Source organism: Ciconia boyciana, chromosome 1 (genome assembly GCF_034638445.1).
Source record: "Ciconia boyciana chromosome 1, ASM3463844v1, whole genome shotgun sequence".
NCBI classification, from domain to species: domain Eukaryota; kingdom Metazoa; phylum Chordata; class Aves; order Ciconiiformes; family Ciconiidae; genus Ciconia; species Ciconia boyciana.
The window spans coordinates 68,947,511-68,967,052 of NC_132934.1; the positions used below are offsets into that span (position 1 = coordinate 68,947,511).

General features: G+C 36.7%; 1 protein-coding gene across 4 annotated transcripts in view; it reads left to right on the forward strand.

Moving 5' to 3' along the window:
- The window catches only part of ERC1 (ELKS/RAB6-interacting/CAST family member 1), a 319,812-nt gene that overhangs the window by 112,692 nt on the left and 187,578 nt on the right, over window positions 1-19,542 (forward strand). For all 4 annotated transcript variants that reach the window (XM_072873069.1, XM_072873097.1, XM_072873087.1 and 1 more), the window contains 3 exons: window positions 8,957-9,094; window positions 10,412-10,552; window positions 11,687-11,827. In XM_072873069.1, coding sequence (XP_072729170.1) covers window positions 8,957-9,094; window positions 10,412-10,552; window positions 11,687-11,827 — 420 coding nt within the window. The remainder of the gene's footprint in view (window positions 1-8,956; window positions 9,095-10,411; window positions 10,553-11,686; window positions 11,828-19,542) is intronic.

The window sequence follows — 19,542 nt, forward strand, 5'->3', positions numbered from 1 at the left end:
AAAATCAAAATCTAAAGCAAGTCAGGAAAATAGCATCAGTATTCCTGAGTATATGAGATCAAGTTGCCATAGAATGAAGAGTGTTTTTCACAATAATAATCAATGAAACACTGTACTTGTTTATCCAAGTAAAGAAGTTTAATTCATAATATAGTAAGTTTTTCACTTGACACTTTTAAAATGTTGTATAACCTTGTGAAGCTTAAGCTTGAGCTATTCTAAAAGCAATGTCACAACTCTTAGTTTTATTCTGCTTCTTACAAAACAGAATATCAGATCTAAGTTAACATTTACTGGTTCAAATTTTTTCCCTTGTTTTATCAGCCTTCCACAATGAAGTAGTTTTGGTTTTCCTTATTTTGAACATTTGGGAATCATCAATATGAAAATACTCCAAATTACTGTGGAAATGTATGTATGGAAAATACTCCATACTTTTTCTGTAATGAACTTTCCTAAATCAAATCTGTGCACATTCATTGTCAGTCTTTTGTGGGACTTGGAATGGGAATGAGCAAATGTCCCCAAAATACTTGGGTTTTTTTAATCCATTTGTATTTGGTAAGTCTTAGGAGTAAAATTTTAGAAAGCATGGTCACAGCGATTGCTTCATAATGTGAAGACACAGCTGAAAGGCGAGTTAGCGTGATGTTATTCTGCATGATTAGGCCAGGATTTCAACAAAATGGATGTTACCCATAATTAGATTATGAAATAAAACACCAGATTATTTCAATTATGGTTCTCAGTCACATTTTAACATATATGAAATAAATGAGTAATATATAAACTTAGTGTTTCATTGAAGAGGAGAAGCAGAGTCTAAATGAATTTGTTTTGCTGTTTATGATAGCAGTGTTCTGTTTTGAATTAATTGGGTGAATGAAAGTATCGCAGTCAAATTGGAACCAACAAATTGTCTTAACAAGCACCCCAGGCTGAAATCTTGGTAGTGGTGGATAATGGATACATTCTCTTAGCTGATGAATACCAGCAAAAACAAGGGGTCACCCCGTGAAGCTTTAAAATAAACCTTTGATAGAGATCTTTTTATGGATTATGTAATTAACCATATGTACTTAACCAACTGGCTCACATATTGCCAAAACCAATCTCTTATGAACAGCTTTTATACTTTTGTTATTTAATTTGCATTTTACATAAAGTATTGTCCACTCATATTAAAACCTGTATGATTTGAGACAACCAGTATCAGCGGGTTGGAAAGCCTCCCCCTGCACCCCTCACTTCAGAACCCTCTCTTGTATTGACCAGTGTCCGTGATAGGATTTTACAATTCGAAGACTCTGCTTTTGACTAGGTTAGGCTATTGATATTATTGAACCTCCTCAGAACGAAGCAATTTCTTAACTAAATTTAACTGTTTTATAGCTGTCTAAGGATGTGAGTCATTGCTAATGCGTAATTTTTTCTAGGCAACTGCTTTGGAACTGAGACAATTCTTAAGAGCATATGCATTGGCTCCCCTGAAAATGTGAATTTCAGGTCATTTACCAACTCAAAAATCAGTCTTCAGACTTGGGATCCTAATTTCTCTCCCCCCCCCCAACTTGAATTATTCTGGAGTCTCCTTAGAAGCTTGTAAGGAAAATGCCTCTCAGTATCAGTTTTCAGAAATAGCAAACTTTAGCGATAGGATTGTGTTAGACGGTTTGAAGGAAATTCAAGCTATTTACTAGCAGGACAGAAGGATTGCAAACATATAGTAATATTCTGAGAATATGGTTTGAAACATCTGGTTTAAATACTCTTTTTTATAGGGAATATGACAGTACAGAAAACATTCTTTACTATTCGGAAGATACTATAATTCAGTTTATGGTGACAGTTCTTGTTAGTTCTACTTTGCAGTGATCTGTCAGCAAACTGGTGCTACCAGAGGATGATTAGGTATGCAAAGGAAAGGAGGACAAAAGGAAACAAAGGGATGGAAATGTCCTTAGAGATTATTTATGTAAACATAGCTGAACTATTTTTCTGGCTGATATAAATCTACTTGCAAAGGACCCCTGGATGAAAAAGCACTGGAAAGAGAATAGTCTTTTGGATCAGTGTCAATTGTTTGTTGCTTCTTTACCAAAGGTACAAAATAATTAACCGTCTATACCAGTTAAGTCAATTTTTGTTGTAGCAGCACTTCTTCCTGCATACCATTCTTTTCTCAAGTCAACCTTATTGCGTAAGTGTGCGTGCGAAGTTAGGTCAAGAATAAAGCATCAATTGCATTAGGTGTCCTGCAATTCCTAGATATTTTTTTAAGCTTTGTTATTGCTGTGAGCAAGTTTCTTCCTTTTGAAGCAGTAGCAATGTGCCTGTTTGTGGGCCATACATTTATTTGATAATTAAGGTTTTATTTTAAGTAGAAATCACAAAAATAAATTGTTTGTGTGTTCTAAGCTGCATAGCAACAAAATGCTTTATTTGTAAAACTAAACACTGTAGAACTTCATGCTGATTTCAAAGGACTTTTTGCAGATTGGAGATCATGAGAGTAAAAATGACAAAAAGATTTTATCTTCTGAAAAAGCAAGCAGCGTGTTTTTTGGGGGGGGAGCTATTCTGAATTTTAACTGGACCTGAGTAGCAGTAGATAAGTATGACTGTGTAAGATGTACCACTAAGCTGGAGTTTCCCCATGTCAAATTCTCTTTTTGTCCTCTTCTTCTCCATGCTCTCCCCACCCCCTCTAGCCTGGTTCTGTTTCTTAAGCCAACTGTATGTTCTTCTGTAGCCCATTGCCACTGAAGGATTCTCCTGGTATAAGATTCTCCATACCAGTTCAAGGTGTTACAGAATCCCACTATGTTAGGTTCAGCAACATCAGGGCATTTCCAAAGTGCACAATGATATTCCAATGTGATGTTGCTAAGACAGTAATGTTCCAGATAAGCACTGAAGTAGAGCAGCAGTAAAAAGAAGAAAACTTTCTTGGGAGGCAAAATAAAATTAGTCCTGTCTTCAGTAGGTAGGAAAATTAATGTAAACTGAACAAATGTTTACCGCTTAACTGAACAGTTCACCATCTCTACACTGAAGTGTTAACTGGGACTTCAGAATGTAAAAATTCTTGAAGAAGAGAGAGAGACCATGACTGGTATCTTGCATTTCATAGTGTCTTTAATTTACTTTATGCTTAACGAACTTTACTAAATTAACTGATATGCAAACTACTTGAAGATGATTTCTGGTATGATGATTCAAGAACAAGAATCTCTGAATATAACTTGACAACAGTTTAACCATATTTATATCAATTGGTTGGATCATAAAGTAAAAAGAGCATACTGAAGGCAGCTGAACTTTGGAAGGAACTCTGACTTGTGTTTGGCAAAATGTTACTGAAAAACGGGAAATTGTTTTGATCTATCCTGAACTTCAAAACAACTTAAAAATCTCACCCTCACAACAAGACATGGTATGCCTGAAGCTTCAGCATTCATTCAGTTTCAGCACATTGTTGCTAGTCTTGGGAATTTAACCTTCAAAATTAATAGCAAGAACATTACTTTCAGTCTAATTGATTCAATAGTGTAATATGGTATTCACTCATGTGACAGACCTTATTTCACTGGGGACTTTAAAAGCAACACCTGATATTGGAGGTTCAAATGGAGCCAACACACATACAGAAGATCAAATTTTGCTTCCATCCATGCGGTGGTGAGCTATACTTCCTCCCACACCTCCCACTCCCCCTGGAATTTGTTAACACTAAAATAAATTTCGCAATTCATGCAGGACTGTTGCAGTGGTACTTTTGCAAGATCTGCAATAGAAATATTTACAAATCCAGTAGTATAGCTTTCTTGAACAGTCTGTCAGGACTTAAGGTGACCTCTCATTAATACATTTGAGGAACAAAATTTCTTGAATTCAGATCCATTTCAATTTTCTAGAGTAAACGTCTTACCCCTTCTTCTGAAGCAACAATTTTTTTTATGTCAGATACAACAATGTGATCATGTTTATTGTAACTGTTATGTTCTCATCCTGATTTTGATGCAAGCCCACCTTTCTCAGCTTCTCAAATACTGCGGGATTCTAGCAAAATCAAGTATGACTGCAGGCTGTCTAAGTTTTGTGATGATATTAGTATTCTTACATTGAAGGGAGTGGCTTGTCTCCAACTAGACAGAATTGTAGCTGTTCTGTCATCACATACCTGCTTACTTGCCTGCTCTCTCTTCCACAGTAGCTTTTTTTGTCCTCATGTTAATATTCCCGACATGGACAAAATCACCTCTGCTTGTGATTGGTGAGAATCCATCATCTCCTTGTAGTCATTGACCTGGAACTGATGTGACCGATAGTTCCTTTACAAAACCAAGCAATAACTGTTTGGAAAGCTCACAGCTTATGTAAAGTTTTTGTTTTTTTGGATGGCTGTGCCATAGGAATAGAACAGAAAACCTCTCAACCCACCTGATTATTTAGATCCTTTTTACAGTACTGCTTCCACTGGATGAAAGCTAGGATCAAAAAAGTGGGAGGCTTAGCAGTACCCTGAGATATTCTTTTGTACATCTGCTCTTGTAATACAATCAAGGAATATTATCGAGTGTTAAATTGATTGTCTTCTGTATATTCAGTGTATATTATGATGAAGATGTCATGTTACCGATCAGAACAATCTTTTTGCGGTGTTGCACTGGGGTGGTCAAGTGCAGAGTATAAGCAAAGGCATTTTCACCTGTTTATAGAAAAAAGTACAGTGAAAGTTTTGTCTGAAGGTAAGTAATATAGCTAGTTACTACATATTGGAGATATGTAGTAACTATATTCCACAAACAGTGGAATACGCAATGAACTTTCTCAAGTTGAAAAATATTTTTAATTTAAAATAGACATTTTGCATTTTAAAAATATTTCCAAATATTATTGGATCTTCATATTTCTAAGAGGATTGTTTCACTTTTTTCTTGTTGTCTCAGAATGAACTAAGTTAAAGGGCTTTTACTACTTTGAATTTTTTTTTCTTTCACCACTTTATTCCTTTTACAAGTCAAACAGAATAGCAAGAAGAAAATTGAAAGTGGGAAATGAAACATAAATGCAGTTAATTCTGTTACAACCCAGGTGATGAAAATAGTTATCATTGCAAAGGCTCCATCTTTGATTAAAAACAAGTATTTTGAAGGAGGAAAAAGGTTCTTTTCCATTAATGGGGGAGGAAGAGATTGAATGACCAGTTCACAAACCCACTTAATTTATTCTAGTTTAGAAGTCACTGATACAGTAGAAATTGTTTTCCAAGTGATCAATTTACACATACCGTAGGGTTGGCGATGATTCTACAGAAAGATTTCTTGGTTGAAGCATGATACAAAGGATCTACTAGTAACCTCTAACTAGAGGAATTTGGGAATCTAATAGCCTTGATGGATATTAAATTAGATGCGTCTCGTTTAAATCCTTGGGCTGTTTTTAATTTGCATTTGCTTGGGGTTTTCAGTGAGATTTGTATTTGCAAAAAGCAGAATGCTTCCTTGCCTTTGGAACAGAATGCCAGAGGAAACTTCTCTTGCCTCTGCTCCTGTGCTTCAGGGCTGGAAGGCAAAATAATTAGTTCCACACAACTAGGAATAAATCACCCAGGTTGAAACATGATAGTGCCTGACAGCTGGTAATGTTGGAAAAAAAGATTTCAGTAAATAGTTATTGATGAGGAAATTGGTATGCCAAGCAGATGATTCCAGTGTATGTATGTGCACCTTTACAGTAAGCTTAGTGTTACCAACTTACCCATAGATTGCTCTTTACCCTGAAAAATAAGTATCTATGGCAAGAATAAAGATTGTTAATAATCTAATAATAGTATATATTTTTTATTTTTCCTATTTAGAAATTTTGTACACTAATATATATTCCTTAGGTTTGTAGAACATTTCAGAGGAAATTTATCATCTGCCAAATATTTAAAGACTAAACAGTGCTGGTTCAGTCCTTGTGCCTTTATGTTTTCCAGAGGGCTTGGAGATTCTATTGCAATTTATTTCATCTGTTGCTGGGGAGAAAAGACTGACCCTCTTTTGGTTATCTGTTTTATTTCTAGCAGTTATTTAAGAATTTGTTCAGAATTACTTTTTTGGGTGGGTTGGGTAGGAAAAAAGGTTGGTAAAACAAATAGGACATATATTATGTATTCTTTTTGAAAAGGATTCTCAAACTATTTGCAAGGACATAATAGCAGAATTCTTCATTAATTAACTACATGGGCAAAGTGTAGACTATTCTTTGCTTTTTTCTCCAGATTATATAATTTTGGAGAACCTATAGTTTAGCTGCTATGTGTTTACAGTAATGCAGGTTTGGGAGAAAAATGGAATAAAGGCAATTATTTTATTGTTGATTGCAATTTCATAAAGGAAATTTTCCATCTATTATTATACAAGTGTTTCAATTTGGATACATCAATTGATCCAGTTCTAGCTTTCTGTAGTTTTAAGGGCATGTCCCTATTGGGGACCATCAGTTATCTGACCCTGCAAAAGGCACAGTTGTAGGTAGAGTGGGTTTTTTAGGTAGTGCCTAGCTAGTAGCGTGACTTAGAACACTTCAGTGTACCTGCTGTTCCCTGGATGATAACAAAAAACATCATTCATTACTCCAGACTGAAAAGTATGCATGTAGACTGAAAGAATAGACAGGTTCACATTTTCTACACATTACATTTTTTTTTTAATTTGTATTTTTTGGTATACAGGAGAGTGCAGTTGCAATGGGAAGATGCAGCAGTCATATATAGTACTGTCGTACAGCTGTCGTCTTACTCTGATCACAGCAAGCAGTGTTACTGAGACATGAAAATGCATGCTGTGCTTGTGCAAATGCTTGTGCTGCCTTGGCAGGCACCTTCATATATGCTAAAGATGAATTATTTAGCTGTCTCTTGTGTGCTGTTTGCTCACAGCAGAAAGTCACCCTGCACTATCCCCTCTTCAGCCAGTTGGAGCCTTTGTGAGAGTGTTTCGCCTCCAGAAGTAAACACGAGTCTAAGAATAGCTCACCCTTCTTTGTAGTATATTTTCATGGTTGGCTGTCTAAACAGCCAGCCTGTCTAGACAGCTGACGACACTGAAAGCTTGTAAGGTCAAAAGCAGCCATGTAGCCTGCTCTTGGGGATGTTACCTCCTTGGTAGCTGTACGTGTGGGCGCCAGGAGAACTTTTCAGTGTCAGAGCTAGTAGGGTTCTTTCCGAAGCTCCATGGGCTACAAATGTATGCTAATAAGGCATCAAATAATAGATATGAGTATATAAAGAAGGAATTTTCAATTCTTACAGTTATTTCTGACTCACATAATATGTCACTGGTTATGGGGTTTTGGTGCTCTTTAAAATTTGTTTTGTAGTGTCATTTGTGTTGTGCCCAAATTTAAATTTTAAGCATAACTTGGAAGCCTAATACTTTTTTCTAATAGAAACTAATGACAAAGATAAACCAAAACCAATTTCAGTCCATTCCTTAAAAAAACAACAAAAAAACTTAACATAGTTCTTCTGCTGTCAGTAATATATAGATTGTGTACAAACCTGGTTCATAAGTTTACATGTGCTTGCATAAGAGCAATAAAAAAAAAAACTGGTATGAAGAATCTTTTATACCAGGAGACTCCTTCTGTGGTCATGGGTTACAGAGGAATATTAGCAAGGGTTTCCCTGAATTAGGTTCTTCTTCCTCCTATCTTCCACTGGTAACACATTTACCATGACTAGTTGTTCAGCTTCCTGCAAAATCTTTTACATTTCTCATTAGGGATCTAGAGCATTTTCTAAAACTATGTTCCAGATGTAATTTTAATAGATATAGCAGAGTAGTAGTGGATGTGTCTAAATAGCCATTTGCTCTGTAATCACAGCAGCTCAGTTTTTGCAGGGTTGAGGAGTAAAACCTGGGGATAGTTGCTGTATTTCTGCTAACCGAGGAGCTACTAACTGCTGTTCAACAGGTGAAGCAAAAAGGCTAGTTAATGCTTTCATTTAGTTTACTAAATACTGGACTAGATAGCCTTTGGGGTTGTCTGGTTATGTTCTTTCTTACGAATTTTTCTTACAAATGTTCATTCTTGGAAAGAATATCTTGCTACAAGTGTTTTGGAGACAGGTACCTTCCATGCCACATGTCATTCACCAGTTTATAATGTACGTTTGCTCATGCAAGAAGAACTTGTCAGCAACAACAACAAAAAGGAAGCAACTGAGAAATCTGTACCCCGTTTAATCCTTTCCTGATAAATTTGTTTTTGACAGGTTATCATAGTGTTAATGTGTCTGTTTCTTGTGGGGTGTGTGTATGCATAAAATGGGTTTAGCATTAGGTCTTCTCAGTCTGTCAAAAGATATATTCAGAACTCATAAATTGATCCAATTCTACACCCGCAGAAAACAAGGCTGATATATTTTCTACCCAGGGAATGATGCTTTGTGCTAGTCCACCATATAGCAAACCACCATGTAAGATGAAAAAGCAACATGCCAGTACAGTAAAGAATATGACAGTACCAAAGGAAATTCTTATAAATAGAAGTTGTGAAGTATTATTTTCAAGTGCCTTTTTTGGTTTATGTATGCAGTAATGTTTTTCTCAGCTTTTTTCCTTTTATATTGTTAATACATGGATCGTCCTTCAGTTACACAGTGTCCTACATCCTCAGAAATTAGGAATAACACCCTTTCTTTGTTTATGTTATCTTGTAAAATATTATTTAGACTTTCTTGCTCTGAATTCTTTCCTGGTTATTGGAGAGGTTGCCGATTCCTTGTTAATATTTGATGGTTTTGGTTGCATTGCTTGATGTTTTGATGTAGGATTACAGGAACTAGGCCCTTGCCTACTTCCTTTGCTTTAAGAATATTTTAAAGAGTTTAATATACTCCTAAGATGATTTTGGATAGTTTTGCTTGCTATTTTCTTAAAATTTACTCCTCCTCTTTCAGATTGAAAATCTTCAAGAACAGTTAAGAGACAAGGAGAAGCAGATGAGCAGCTTAAAGGATCGAGTGAAATCCTTGCAGGCCGACACCACCAATACTGACACTGCCCTGACCACGCTGGAAGAAGCACTGGCAGAAAAAGTGAGTACGGAAAGCCTACGGCCCTTCCTTCGAAAGGTCCTTCTACTAATAACCTCTCTAAAGTCGGCTTTTGCCCGTGTTTCCTGCACTCTGCAGAAAAGACCCCTCTAACGCAATGGCGGGCGACATCCTTTCTGTCTGACGGGCCGGGAGGGGTGAGGAGAGGTGCGTCCCTCAGCAGAGGGCACTGCAGGATATGCGGAGCGGCAGCCGGGCCGCTCTCCCCTGGGACCAGCCCGGGGACGACTTCGGTACGATGAGGAGGGCGTGAGGGTAGAGCCGAGCCACAAGCTGTTGCTCTAGTCATTAGCTACTTACCATCATTCTGTGGGAAAGAAATCGGTGTTCTCATGTGGTCGTCTCTTTACACCATGCGTCTTTGGTACGGTTGTGGGATGCCTTACATTTCAGCTGTGGATTCTCCTGCTTTTTTCCCTTTTTAAAAAACCGTTCTGGCCAATACTTTATTTCCTTTTGTCTTCTTTCCTCAGATATTTTAATAAGAGATTTATTTTTAAAGTTTTGCTTTGTGTTTTGTTCCCAATATTGAATCAAAATGAATACTTATCCTGATGTAGCTGTATTTCAGTCTCACTTTATTTGCAGCCTTATTGTTCTCACTGTATTTTTTTTTATGCTTGCCCAATTCTCAGGAGATAGCGGACTGAGGGAACAGCCTTGTCTATTCTGTTTTGGTGGGGCAACTTTTTGGAATTACTGTATATTTTTTCTTGATTCCTGGAGAACCAGGGTTACAGCTCCTTTAGTCTATCAGATTCTATAAATGTAAACTTACGGTGAAGCTTTCCCTGAGGTTGGGGAATTCACTTGCATCTCTTCAGCTTCCAAGATAACCAAAGCTCCATTGATATCTGGTGTACGGAAAAGTTGTTTCATTGCCTTTTCTTACTGCGCATCGATCCTGGTGTCACATATGCACTACACCCCTTCCTCTCTGAAGGGGACATAACTGTACATTTTGGAAAAATAAGATTTAAATAAGTAAGGCAGCAATATGTAATGTGTCCTGGTCTTGGTTAATTTTGATTATCAGAACCAGATAAATTGTATTGCATTGTAACAGTAGTGTGAACTTTCAGAGATACAGAAAGCCTGGTATTTCTTAGCTATGAATCCATAGATTTCTCAAGTTTCCTCCTTCTTGCAGACCTGTTTTACAACTGTAAAGAAAAGAAAATGGGAATATCCTACACTCCTCTTCCTTGTCTACAGTGTGTAGGAAGTGTTGTGATAAGAAGTCTCAGACGTTGAACTGACTAAGAGGGATTTTCTTCACAGAGTGCTTTCTTTTGTCAGGAAAGGACCATTGAGCGCCTAAAGGAGCAACGTGACAGAGATGAACGAGAAAAACAGGAAGAGATCGACAACTACAAAAAAGACATTAAGGACCTGAAAGAGAAAGTTGGCATTTTACAAGGAGATCTCACAGAGAAAGAGGTTGACCAGCAGAATGAATTTGTTGTGTTAGAATTTTGTTGTATGTGTATGTGTTATATTTTAGATGAAGAAACCTGTTCCTTTATAGTAATGGTCCTTCAACAAGTTTATCTAGTAAAATATATTGTTTGAGAATTTTTCAAAGCATAAGTATTTCAGAACCACCTTTTCATGGGTAGCACTCAGTCCCCTTATTTGCAGCAGTTAATCGTATTAGTAGTGAATGACCAATGGTCAATGATAGCATTTACAGGAGCTAAGCTTCTAGACAACTGAAGACAGAGAACAAGCTTGTTCCTGTCTAAATATAGGGAGGAAAGGACAGAGGTTGATCAAAGCTGTGGGTGCCAAAAAGCATACAGATAGTGTTTATTGCTTTATGCAAACAATACAGCTAGTTCTTTTGACTCTGAAGAGTCCTTTTTTGTTAATTAAGTTGGTTGTTGGTAATGAGCCAGCTGTCTAGACAAATTAACCTGATTATATTAGAGAGATATGAATGTTCTCTGTTCTGCTTTTGGAATTGTAACATTCGAGTCTACTTACAATCTTTTTTCAAAACTCAATCTAAGTAAAACAATACAAAAAATACGCACCCAGGAAGTGCTAAGATTTTGTCTACCTGGAAGTCAACATTTGACAGGAGAAAATGTCAACACAAACGACACAAAAATGATTCGCAAAACAAGAAGTTGGGATGCCTTTTGGAGACAGGTAGCATGAATCAGTTTCATCTCATAGCAGCTGTATACAGAAAAGCTTTGAACGCTCTCACTTTTGGATACAGTGGCCAAATCTGCTAACTGCATATGGTTTTTAAATACGATTTTATTTAAAACCAATTTTTCTTAAATACGACTGTCACTGCAGCACTAGTTCCAGTTTACAGAATCTTCCATCTTTAAAAATGGTTTTAAAATGAATTTACACAAGGTTTTATTTTGATCCTGAAAACCTGAATTAAATCAAGCTGTCTTAAGTCAGTGACATGAACATCCTGACAAAATATGCTGTTCTAAGTTGGAACCTGAACATAGTATGAAGGGATAGGAAGAAAATAAAGACAAAGTAAGAAACTAGCTGTTGCACATAAAGAGTATGTACTTGATAGTTATTTTACATCTTTTGTTTTAGACATCCTTACTGGATCTGAAGGAACATGCTTCATCCTTAGCTTCATCAGGACTGAAGAAAGATTCAAGACTCAAGACACTGGAAATTGCATTGGAACAGAAAAAGGAAGAATGTTTGAAGATGGAAACTCAATTGAAGAAGGTAATCATACTTCATATTTATATATGTGGTGTAAGCATTCAGTATTAGACAAATTGACCATGTCTGCACAGAAAACTTTGGGTCTTGAGTTTGAATTCTGTGAATTACTTTTCAGCAAGTGCTGTGAAGTTATGTCCATGAGAACCATATTACAAGCTAAGCCGATCAGAGAGTAACTTTCAGACACTGGTGCTAATTTTGGACTTCATTTACATGCAATAACAGTGCTGTTGACTTTTTTTTTTAACAGGTACTAGGAATTAAAGACTTAGTCTGCTTCAATACAGTTCATCACAGTAATTGTGCTATTAAACTGGTGTAACAGCTAAAAATTTAACAGCGAAAATTTCACATATCAATTAGCAATGCGTATAGGTGTTAATGCAATAAATTCAGATGCATGATTGGCCTGGCCCATACGAATGCATAAAAATAAATGAAAATAATATATCACCAGTGAAGTGTGTGATCTTTTGTTTTAATCTCATTGCCAGTCACAGCTGATACATTGGTAGGCGTTTGCTGTTCAGAAGAATTCTACCCTATTACAAGCAAGCTCATTCATTTGAATAGAATCTTTGGGTTATGCTTGCATTGCAAGCCTTCTTTATTTTAGCTGTGAGTAGCACAGATACTGCACTGTTTAGAGGAACGTTGGTTCGATTTTAACTTTTTGATTTTAAAAGAGCAGGTGATGAAGAAGTGCAAAACACGCTAACCAAAATAGTGATAACACTTCTATTTATAAAATTAAACAAGACAAAAGGCAACACAACTTTTTAAAGAAATTTAAGTCTTGGATTTTGGAGTTCTAGCTCTTTCTTTACATCTACTGAGGAAAGGGAGGAGTGCCCATGCTGTAGTTTGGAACTCTGTCCTACTTCCTCAAATGAATGCGAGATCAAATTTTGAATCATCAGTTAAGACCTGTTTAGGATTTCTGTTGTGTGGGTGTTCACGCACCTGAGAATTCCGTGTAAGTGAAACTCCATATACACATATCTAGACCCATGTTTGCCCTTCTTTTTAATTTTATTACACAAAATAAACGGTTCTGTTATTCAGCATCAGCAAAGCACAATAGCAGGAATAGATAGTTGTGCACGTTTAATTGGTCTCACAGGCAGTTTTCAGTGTACCATTCAGTGGGTGAGTATTTCAGAAGTCCTGAAGGACCCTTTGATTTGAATTCTCTGTCATGAATTACAGTTTCACCCTTTGTCAGTGTGTTACTGATAATAAGTCAAGGAATATACTATAGCTAAGATTTGCCAGAGATTGTCATAGCAATTGGATGATAGTATTACTTGTAGCCAGACAGCTGCAATGGAGAACATTGTTACAATTACTTTTAGAAAAAAAAAAGTACTAAGTGGGAGAGCACATGACAAATAGTTAGATTATGAAAAACCAGCTGCAGAAATTCAGTTTATTAGGGAATGTGTCTGTATATTTAGCATTTGTAAACGTACTGCTTTTCACTGCTTCCCCTGCAATCGCTCTCCTCACTATAAGCATTGAGTATATCAGTAGTATAAGCGGATGTGAAAGTCGACCAAAATCTGGTGAAGAAGCACTGCTAGCTAAAAGACGAACATGCAGTTAATTTGCACTGCGATGACAGCTCTTTGTTATCATTCCTTTAGGCCTACCTCTGCTCATTCCATTTGAGAGAGGATTGTGCTTAATAGCTGGTGTCCAGGAACATTGCATAAGGACACTGAGCTAGTTCATAAGACCATGTATTTTTATAATCTAATCTCTTCTTTTTTCAGGAAATAAGAGGGTGAATTATTCTCCTGAGGGTTAAAATGGGAAAATAGTTCAAATGTAAAGAGGACTATTAATTGTACAGGACAGCTGTGGGACAAAAAACTGTATTCTTAATTTAGTTCTGAGAAAAATAATGAATATAAATTCATTGTATTGTAAATGCAAATAGATTTGCATCTTCCCATCCACAGAAGCTACCTAAATCATTCAGTCAGGATGGTTTCAGTTCTACAAGCAAAGAAAGTTGATAGCCTGCCATTACCTATGTACAGTATAAAGCCCTTCCATAATGCTCTGGATATCTGCTCCTCTGCTTCAGGCGTTACTGCTTACTAGGGCATTTGGACAATTATTTCCTGTGCAGAGAACCTAAAGTACTCTCTCAAGTCCTACTGAGACAAAATCATCAATACCTTGTTCCTTTTTTAAATACTGTGTCAAGTTGGGCTACTGCATTCTTATTCAAGGGAAAATTCAAATTCAATGGAAAAATTTTTTTGGTGATAAGTCAGTCCACAATGGCTTTTTATAAAGGAATCGAAGCTCTAGGACCCAAGTATGCTTTCATGTAATTAACTGCATTTGCTTTCCTCAAGCTGTTCGAAAGAGCCCACTTCTACCACTGATCCTCCTTGCTTTCTAGAACCAAGTCAGTTAGTCTTAGTTACTCAAGAAAATTTAGTTAGCAACCACTTGAATATGTTTTATACTTATGAATAAGTTTAGATATTTCTTTAATAATCTTTTTTCCAGCTGTTTTTAATTTTCCAAATTTTTTTGTTGCTTGCAGGAAAGTAGAAAAATTTATTTTTAAAAGGCTTTCTCTTTTTAAATGCATTGCAGGCATTTATTCAGGCAGTTTGACATTTTCAAGGTGGATTAGTTCCTTGTCATCCTTGAAACAATTATGATAGATAATCCAGCTCCAACTTAAAGCTTCTAAAAACTCAGTTTTACACATCTGCATTGTTAACCATTGCAAATAACAGTAGCAATTAACCTTAAAACTAATGGCTACATAAAAGCATTCAGTTTAAAATCCAATTAGAGGTTTATTATGTGGAGTTTTATTACATCATCTTAGTGCTGTTTTGCATAAGACACATGCAGAAAGGACTCTCTTGTGTAGCTCTTAACAGCAAATGGCAAAAAGCTTTTTCTTTTAGGTTGGTTCCCTTACAGTTTGAACAGAGATGTGTCTAACATCAATCTTGTCCCCCCTGCCTCTTATTTCCACTGAACAGTTTAAGTACTTTCAGTTAAATCTATTAGCTTTAGAAGTTAAGAAGCTGACAGAAGAGACTGAATTGGACTACTGTTAAGCCATTAGATAAAAACAATTTGGGCAGTCCTTGGAAAAAAATTCTTGCTAATCTCTAAACAGTGAGTCTTTGAGAAATCATGAACAGTGCAAGCTTCCACTTTTTCTGTAAAAGGTATTTAACTTTACACTAAAATGAAATATTATTAACCAAGTGGCGTGCAGGGGTGCTGAAAAGTTGCTCATATTATTTTTCTTTCCATGTAAGCAGTCTCCAGTGTCTGACTAGGTGTCCAATTCTCATTGTTACTATTCCTCTTCTCACTAATGACTGGTTTATATTGATCCCTGTCTTAGTGAATAAAACTGCAGTGTTTCTCATATTCAGGGTTGGGGTTTTTTTAAAATGATACTATGGTTATGCAAATCTGTGTGCTTAATGTTCTAATTATTCTACTGTCATTGCTTCTGTGCTCATTTGTCAGCCTGTTGCCAGTAGGAGATACTATGGGAGATTCTGAATGCTGAAAGCAAGCCATAAGTCCCTGTTGAGTTTACATGGCCTGGTGTCCTGCCTTAAATAGTCCCCTTTTTGGCTGAGATGGAATCATTAGAGGGAAGTCACACACAGGGGGTTCTCTCCCTGTTTTTCTGTGAAGTGGTTTTATGCTGTGTGGTTCTTTTTTTTCCTTAGGAAACTCTTTTTTCAAACTTCTATTTTAATGTAATAGTTTTATAGTGAAAAAGTTTTCTTCTAGTTGTTTTTCTTCAGGATACTCTTTTCCTAGCTTTTTCTGTCTTGTCTTTCCAGGCCAATATGCTTTGTTTAATTTTGTTTTTCTAATCTGGGAGAGACCAACTAATATTAGAATTTGTTCCAGCAAAGATGAGTGGATTTTTCTCTGTCTTCATTTCCAGTGCATAATTTTTCTCCCCATATAGATATTTGCCTTATTTGAAAGGGATCAACGTTAGAGAAAATAAAGAGTCCAAAACCATATATTAACAAACTTCCCCTTAGTGCAGTTCTAGGAACTTTTCATCAGAGAATGTTAGCAGTGATTCCCTGCCAGGAAAATACCTCTAAATTCAACAGGCTCACTCAGAGGATTTCTTTTTTTTATGCTGCGGTGTTCTTCCTTCAAGTTCAGCAGGATAGTATCTTCCAAAAGACAGGAAAAAATGACTGAATGTTGACCCAAATTCTATGTTTCCCAAGATTTAGCTTGGTTAGTCTAATATAGGCTCTGGTGCTTTTTATTTTTGTGAACATGGATTTCCTGACACAACTGAAAAGATTACTGATAATATTGGTACATGAGATAGAAATACTATTTTTTGTTCTCAGCTGATGATTTGTTTTTTAAAGAAGGGACGATAAATGATGTATTCAGCGTAGCAACCTAGAAAGAAAAACACTACCAGGGAAATCAGGATGTCTTGTAAAAATAGAAGTAAAACCCCAGCAATTGTGTTCAGTGTTCAGATAGCGTCAGTTACTGAATTAGTTTTCTAAACCATTTAGCTGTCTTGTAATTGATATAAGTGAAACACTAGAAATTAAAGTCCTGCTCAACCTGTAAAACTGTCAACTGTAAACCCAAACACAGGACTACGTTAAGTATTTGAGGACTGGACAAAACTGTTAAACTGAGAAATCAAGATCAAGTTTGGAACTTGCACGAGGGTAACTCTCCATGTTTCTCATGTTTCAAAAACTGTTTAGTAATACATGCTAAAACCACAAATTAAGATTGTAATCTTAGTAAATTAATGTTGCAGCTATTATTTTAAATTATTTTCTTGTTGCATCTTTTCTTTTTCTCTCTCACACTGTTCCTATCCCCAATTTTCCCCATCTTTTCCAATCTTCTTTCTCCCTTTAGCACCCTGAAGTTTTATTGAGCCATCCATCCAAGCCAGTAAGTTCCCTGGCAAACTGAGAGGCTATTGCCAACCACATATAATTTTCTGTGTTGCATGTGTATTCACCTGTGCTTTTATGTTTGGGCCAACACAGAGTATTTTGGTGAATATACTTTAGTAGTGGGTATGGATACAAACAAAATGCCATGGTATATATGACCAGTTATGCTCAAAAAAGCCTTCTAAGATGCTTTTACTTTTTGGCTGCATTGGTCTAACTTCGTTATTGTTTGGATAGCTTAATATTGTGCCAATGTTTTTGTTTCTGTTTGCTGCAGTTGCTTGAAGTGTCCTGTAGCTTTTCTTTCGTCTCCATTGTCCGTACATTTCAGAGCAAGAATGTAGAATTTCCACGCAAATCAAGCTTCTTGCGTGAAAGTATTCTGTAACACCATGTACAGCAGCACATTAGAAATAATTATTAAGTTACAGCAAGTAAAAGATTGCTTAAAAACTTGTGTAACCATTAAGCTCGCTGGTACTATGTCAGTTTAATTTTGGATCCTATTACCAACCTTCTGTTTGATGTCAAAGAGCACTCCTTTCAAGGAGTGTTTGTATAATAATATCTTGACACTGTAAATTACGTAATCCAAGGTGTTTTTCATCAGAGATTTCTTTTGTGACTGCGTGCATAAAAAATCGTGTTACAAAACTTTCAGAATGCTGATATCTGTGTACTCTTGGCTATGTTCAGGGTAAATTTAACTGTCTATCCTGACAATCATTGTCTGAAGGTCAGAGAATTCCTGGTGCTTTTAATAGTTCAGGTTTTGTGACATCTTGTATTAGAAATTATTTTAATAGAATAGATAACACAGTGCATTTATGGGACTAGATTTGGGAAGAGAGTTGTGTGTGCAATAGGGAAAAGTATTTTGTTAGGACTATCAGAAATAACAATGAATAGTCAACTAGGGCATAAAAACTCCTACACTGCATTTTGAGTTATTTATTATATGTAAAAACAGACATTAATGAATATTCTAAGGTATTTGATGCACAAAGATTAGGAAAAAAATAACATTGTTTTCTTAAAGGATATAAGATTAGTGGATATGGCATTTGAAGGATTTCATTATTTAGTATTTCATGACAGAGAATATTTTTTCCCCAAAGGTATTGTGTGTTCAGGTAGGAAAAGCAGTTCAAGACTTTTTCTGGTAAATTGATACATTCCTCCACTTTAAAATAATTTGCTAGCCTCTTAACCTGTAGATTACACTGGTACAGCCTGTTACTAAATTTGTTTACTGCATCCTATTAAATACATTCTTTTATCAATTGTTTATGGTTTTGCAAAACCTTTTAAATCTTTTAGCTGAAGTTTCTTACGTTGTTTGATTCAGTCTGAGATTTTGTTTGGTTTTGTGTCTTTTTGAAAGAAACTCTCAACCATAACAGCTCACTGTTTTCAAGAATAAAATATAGAAATATGTTGGTTTTAATCTTTTTTTAACACTAGTAATTTTTTATTAAAAGATTTGGTCCTTGTACCAGATATTTTTGATGCCCCTGTTTAAATCTATCTAAAGTGGCTAAAGGTTAAATGCATTGTCTATTTGTATGTGCTCAGCAGAGAGATAGATTCAGCAACTAAACTTCCCAAAGATTCCACCTGCGCTGGTTATACACCATTCTGGAGAGGGAGGAAGACCTTCCTGTTGTCTCTCTCCATTGCCACAGCCTCTTCTAGGTACGGTCATTTGAGCAGGCAGCAGTAATGCTAAGTAGACTATTCACCGAATACCATACTGGTTCCAAGCAGCTGCTTGATGCAGCAGATACAGCAGAAGGAAGAGTCAGCATCTCGGTATGCAGAACAGATCAGGACAAATAATCTGTTAGGATTGGAAGCCGGTACTGAAAGTTAGCCATTGGGAGGATGTCGTGGTTTAACCCCAGCTGGCAACTAAGCACTGCACAGCCGCTCTCTCACTCCCCCTTTGTGGGAAGGGGGGAGAGAATCAGAAGAGTAAAAATGAGAATACTCGTGGGTTGAGCTAAAGACAGTTTAATAAGTAAAGCGAAAGCTATGCGTGCAAGCAAAACAAAGCAAGGAATTCATTCACTACTTCCCAGTGGCAGGCAGGTGTTCAGCCATCTCCAGGAAAACAGGGCTCCATCGCTTGTAACGATTACTTGGGAAGACAAACGCCATCACTCCAAACATGCCCTTCTTCCTTCTTCTTCCCCAGCTTTATATGCTGAGCATGACATCATGTGGTGTGGAATAGCCCTTTGGTCCGTTGGGGTCAGCTGTCCCAGCTGCATCCCCTCCCAACTTCTTGTGCACCCCCAGCCTACTTGCTGGTGGGGTGAGGTGAGAAGCAGAAAAGGCCTTGACTCTGTGTAAACACTGCTCAGCAATAACAAAAACATCTCTCTTATTATCAACACGTTTCCAACACAAATCCAAAACATGAAGAAACTTAGCGATGATGAAGAAAATTAACTCTATCCCAGCCAAAACTAGCACATTCTCCACCCCTTATTCCATACCATTTACATCATGCTCAGGTCCCGCACTATCTAATATAACCTCATTAACCACTACCACCCTTTCCATCCTTTGATATAATACACAGATAGCATTCCCTTAGTCTATGGACCACCCTTGTAAAATGTCCAGAAATGTTCACAAAATGTCCATTGAGTTCATTTAGTCCATGACTTTGGGCTCCATCCCTTATGGTGGTCACTCAGGACAGGAGAGGTGGTGTGTTGTGTGGAGTTATGGGGCACCAAAGCCAGC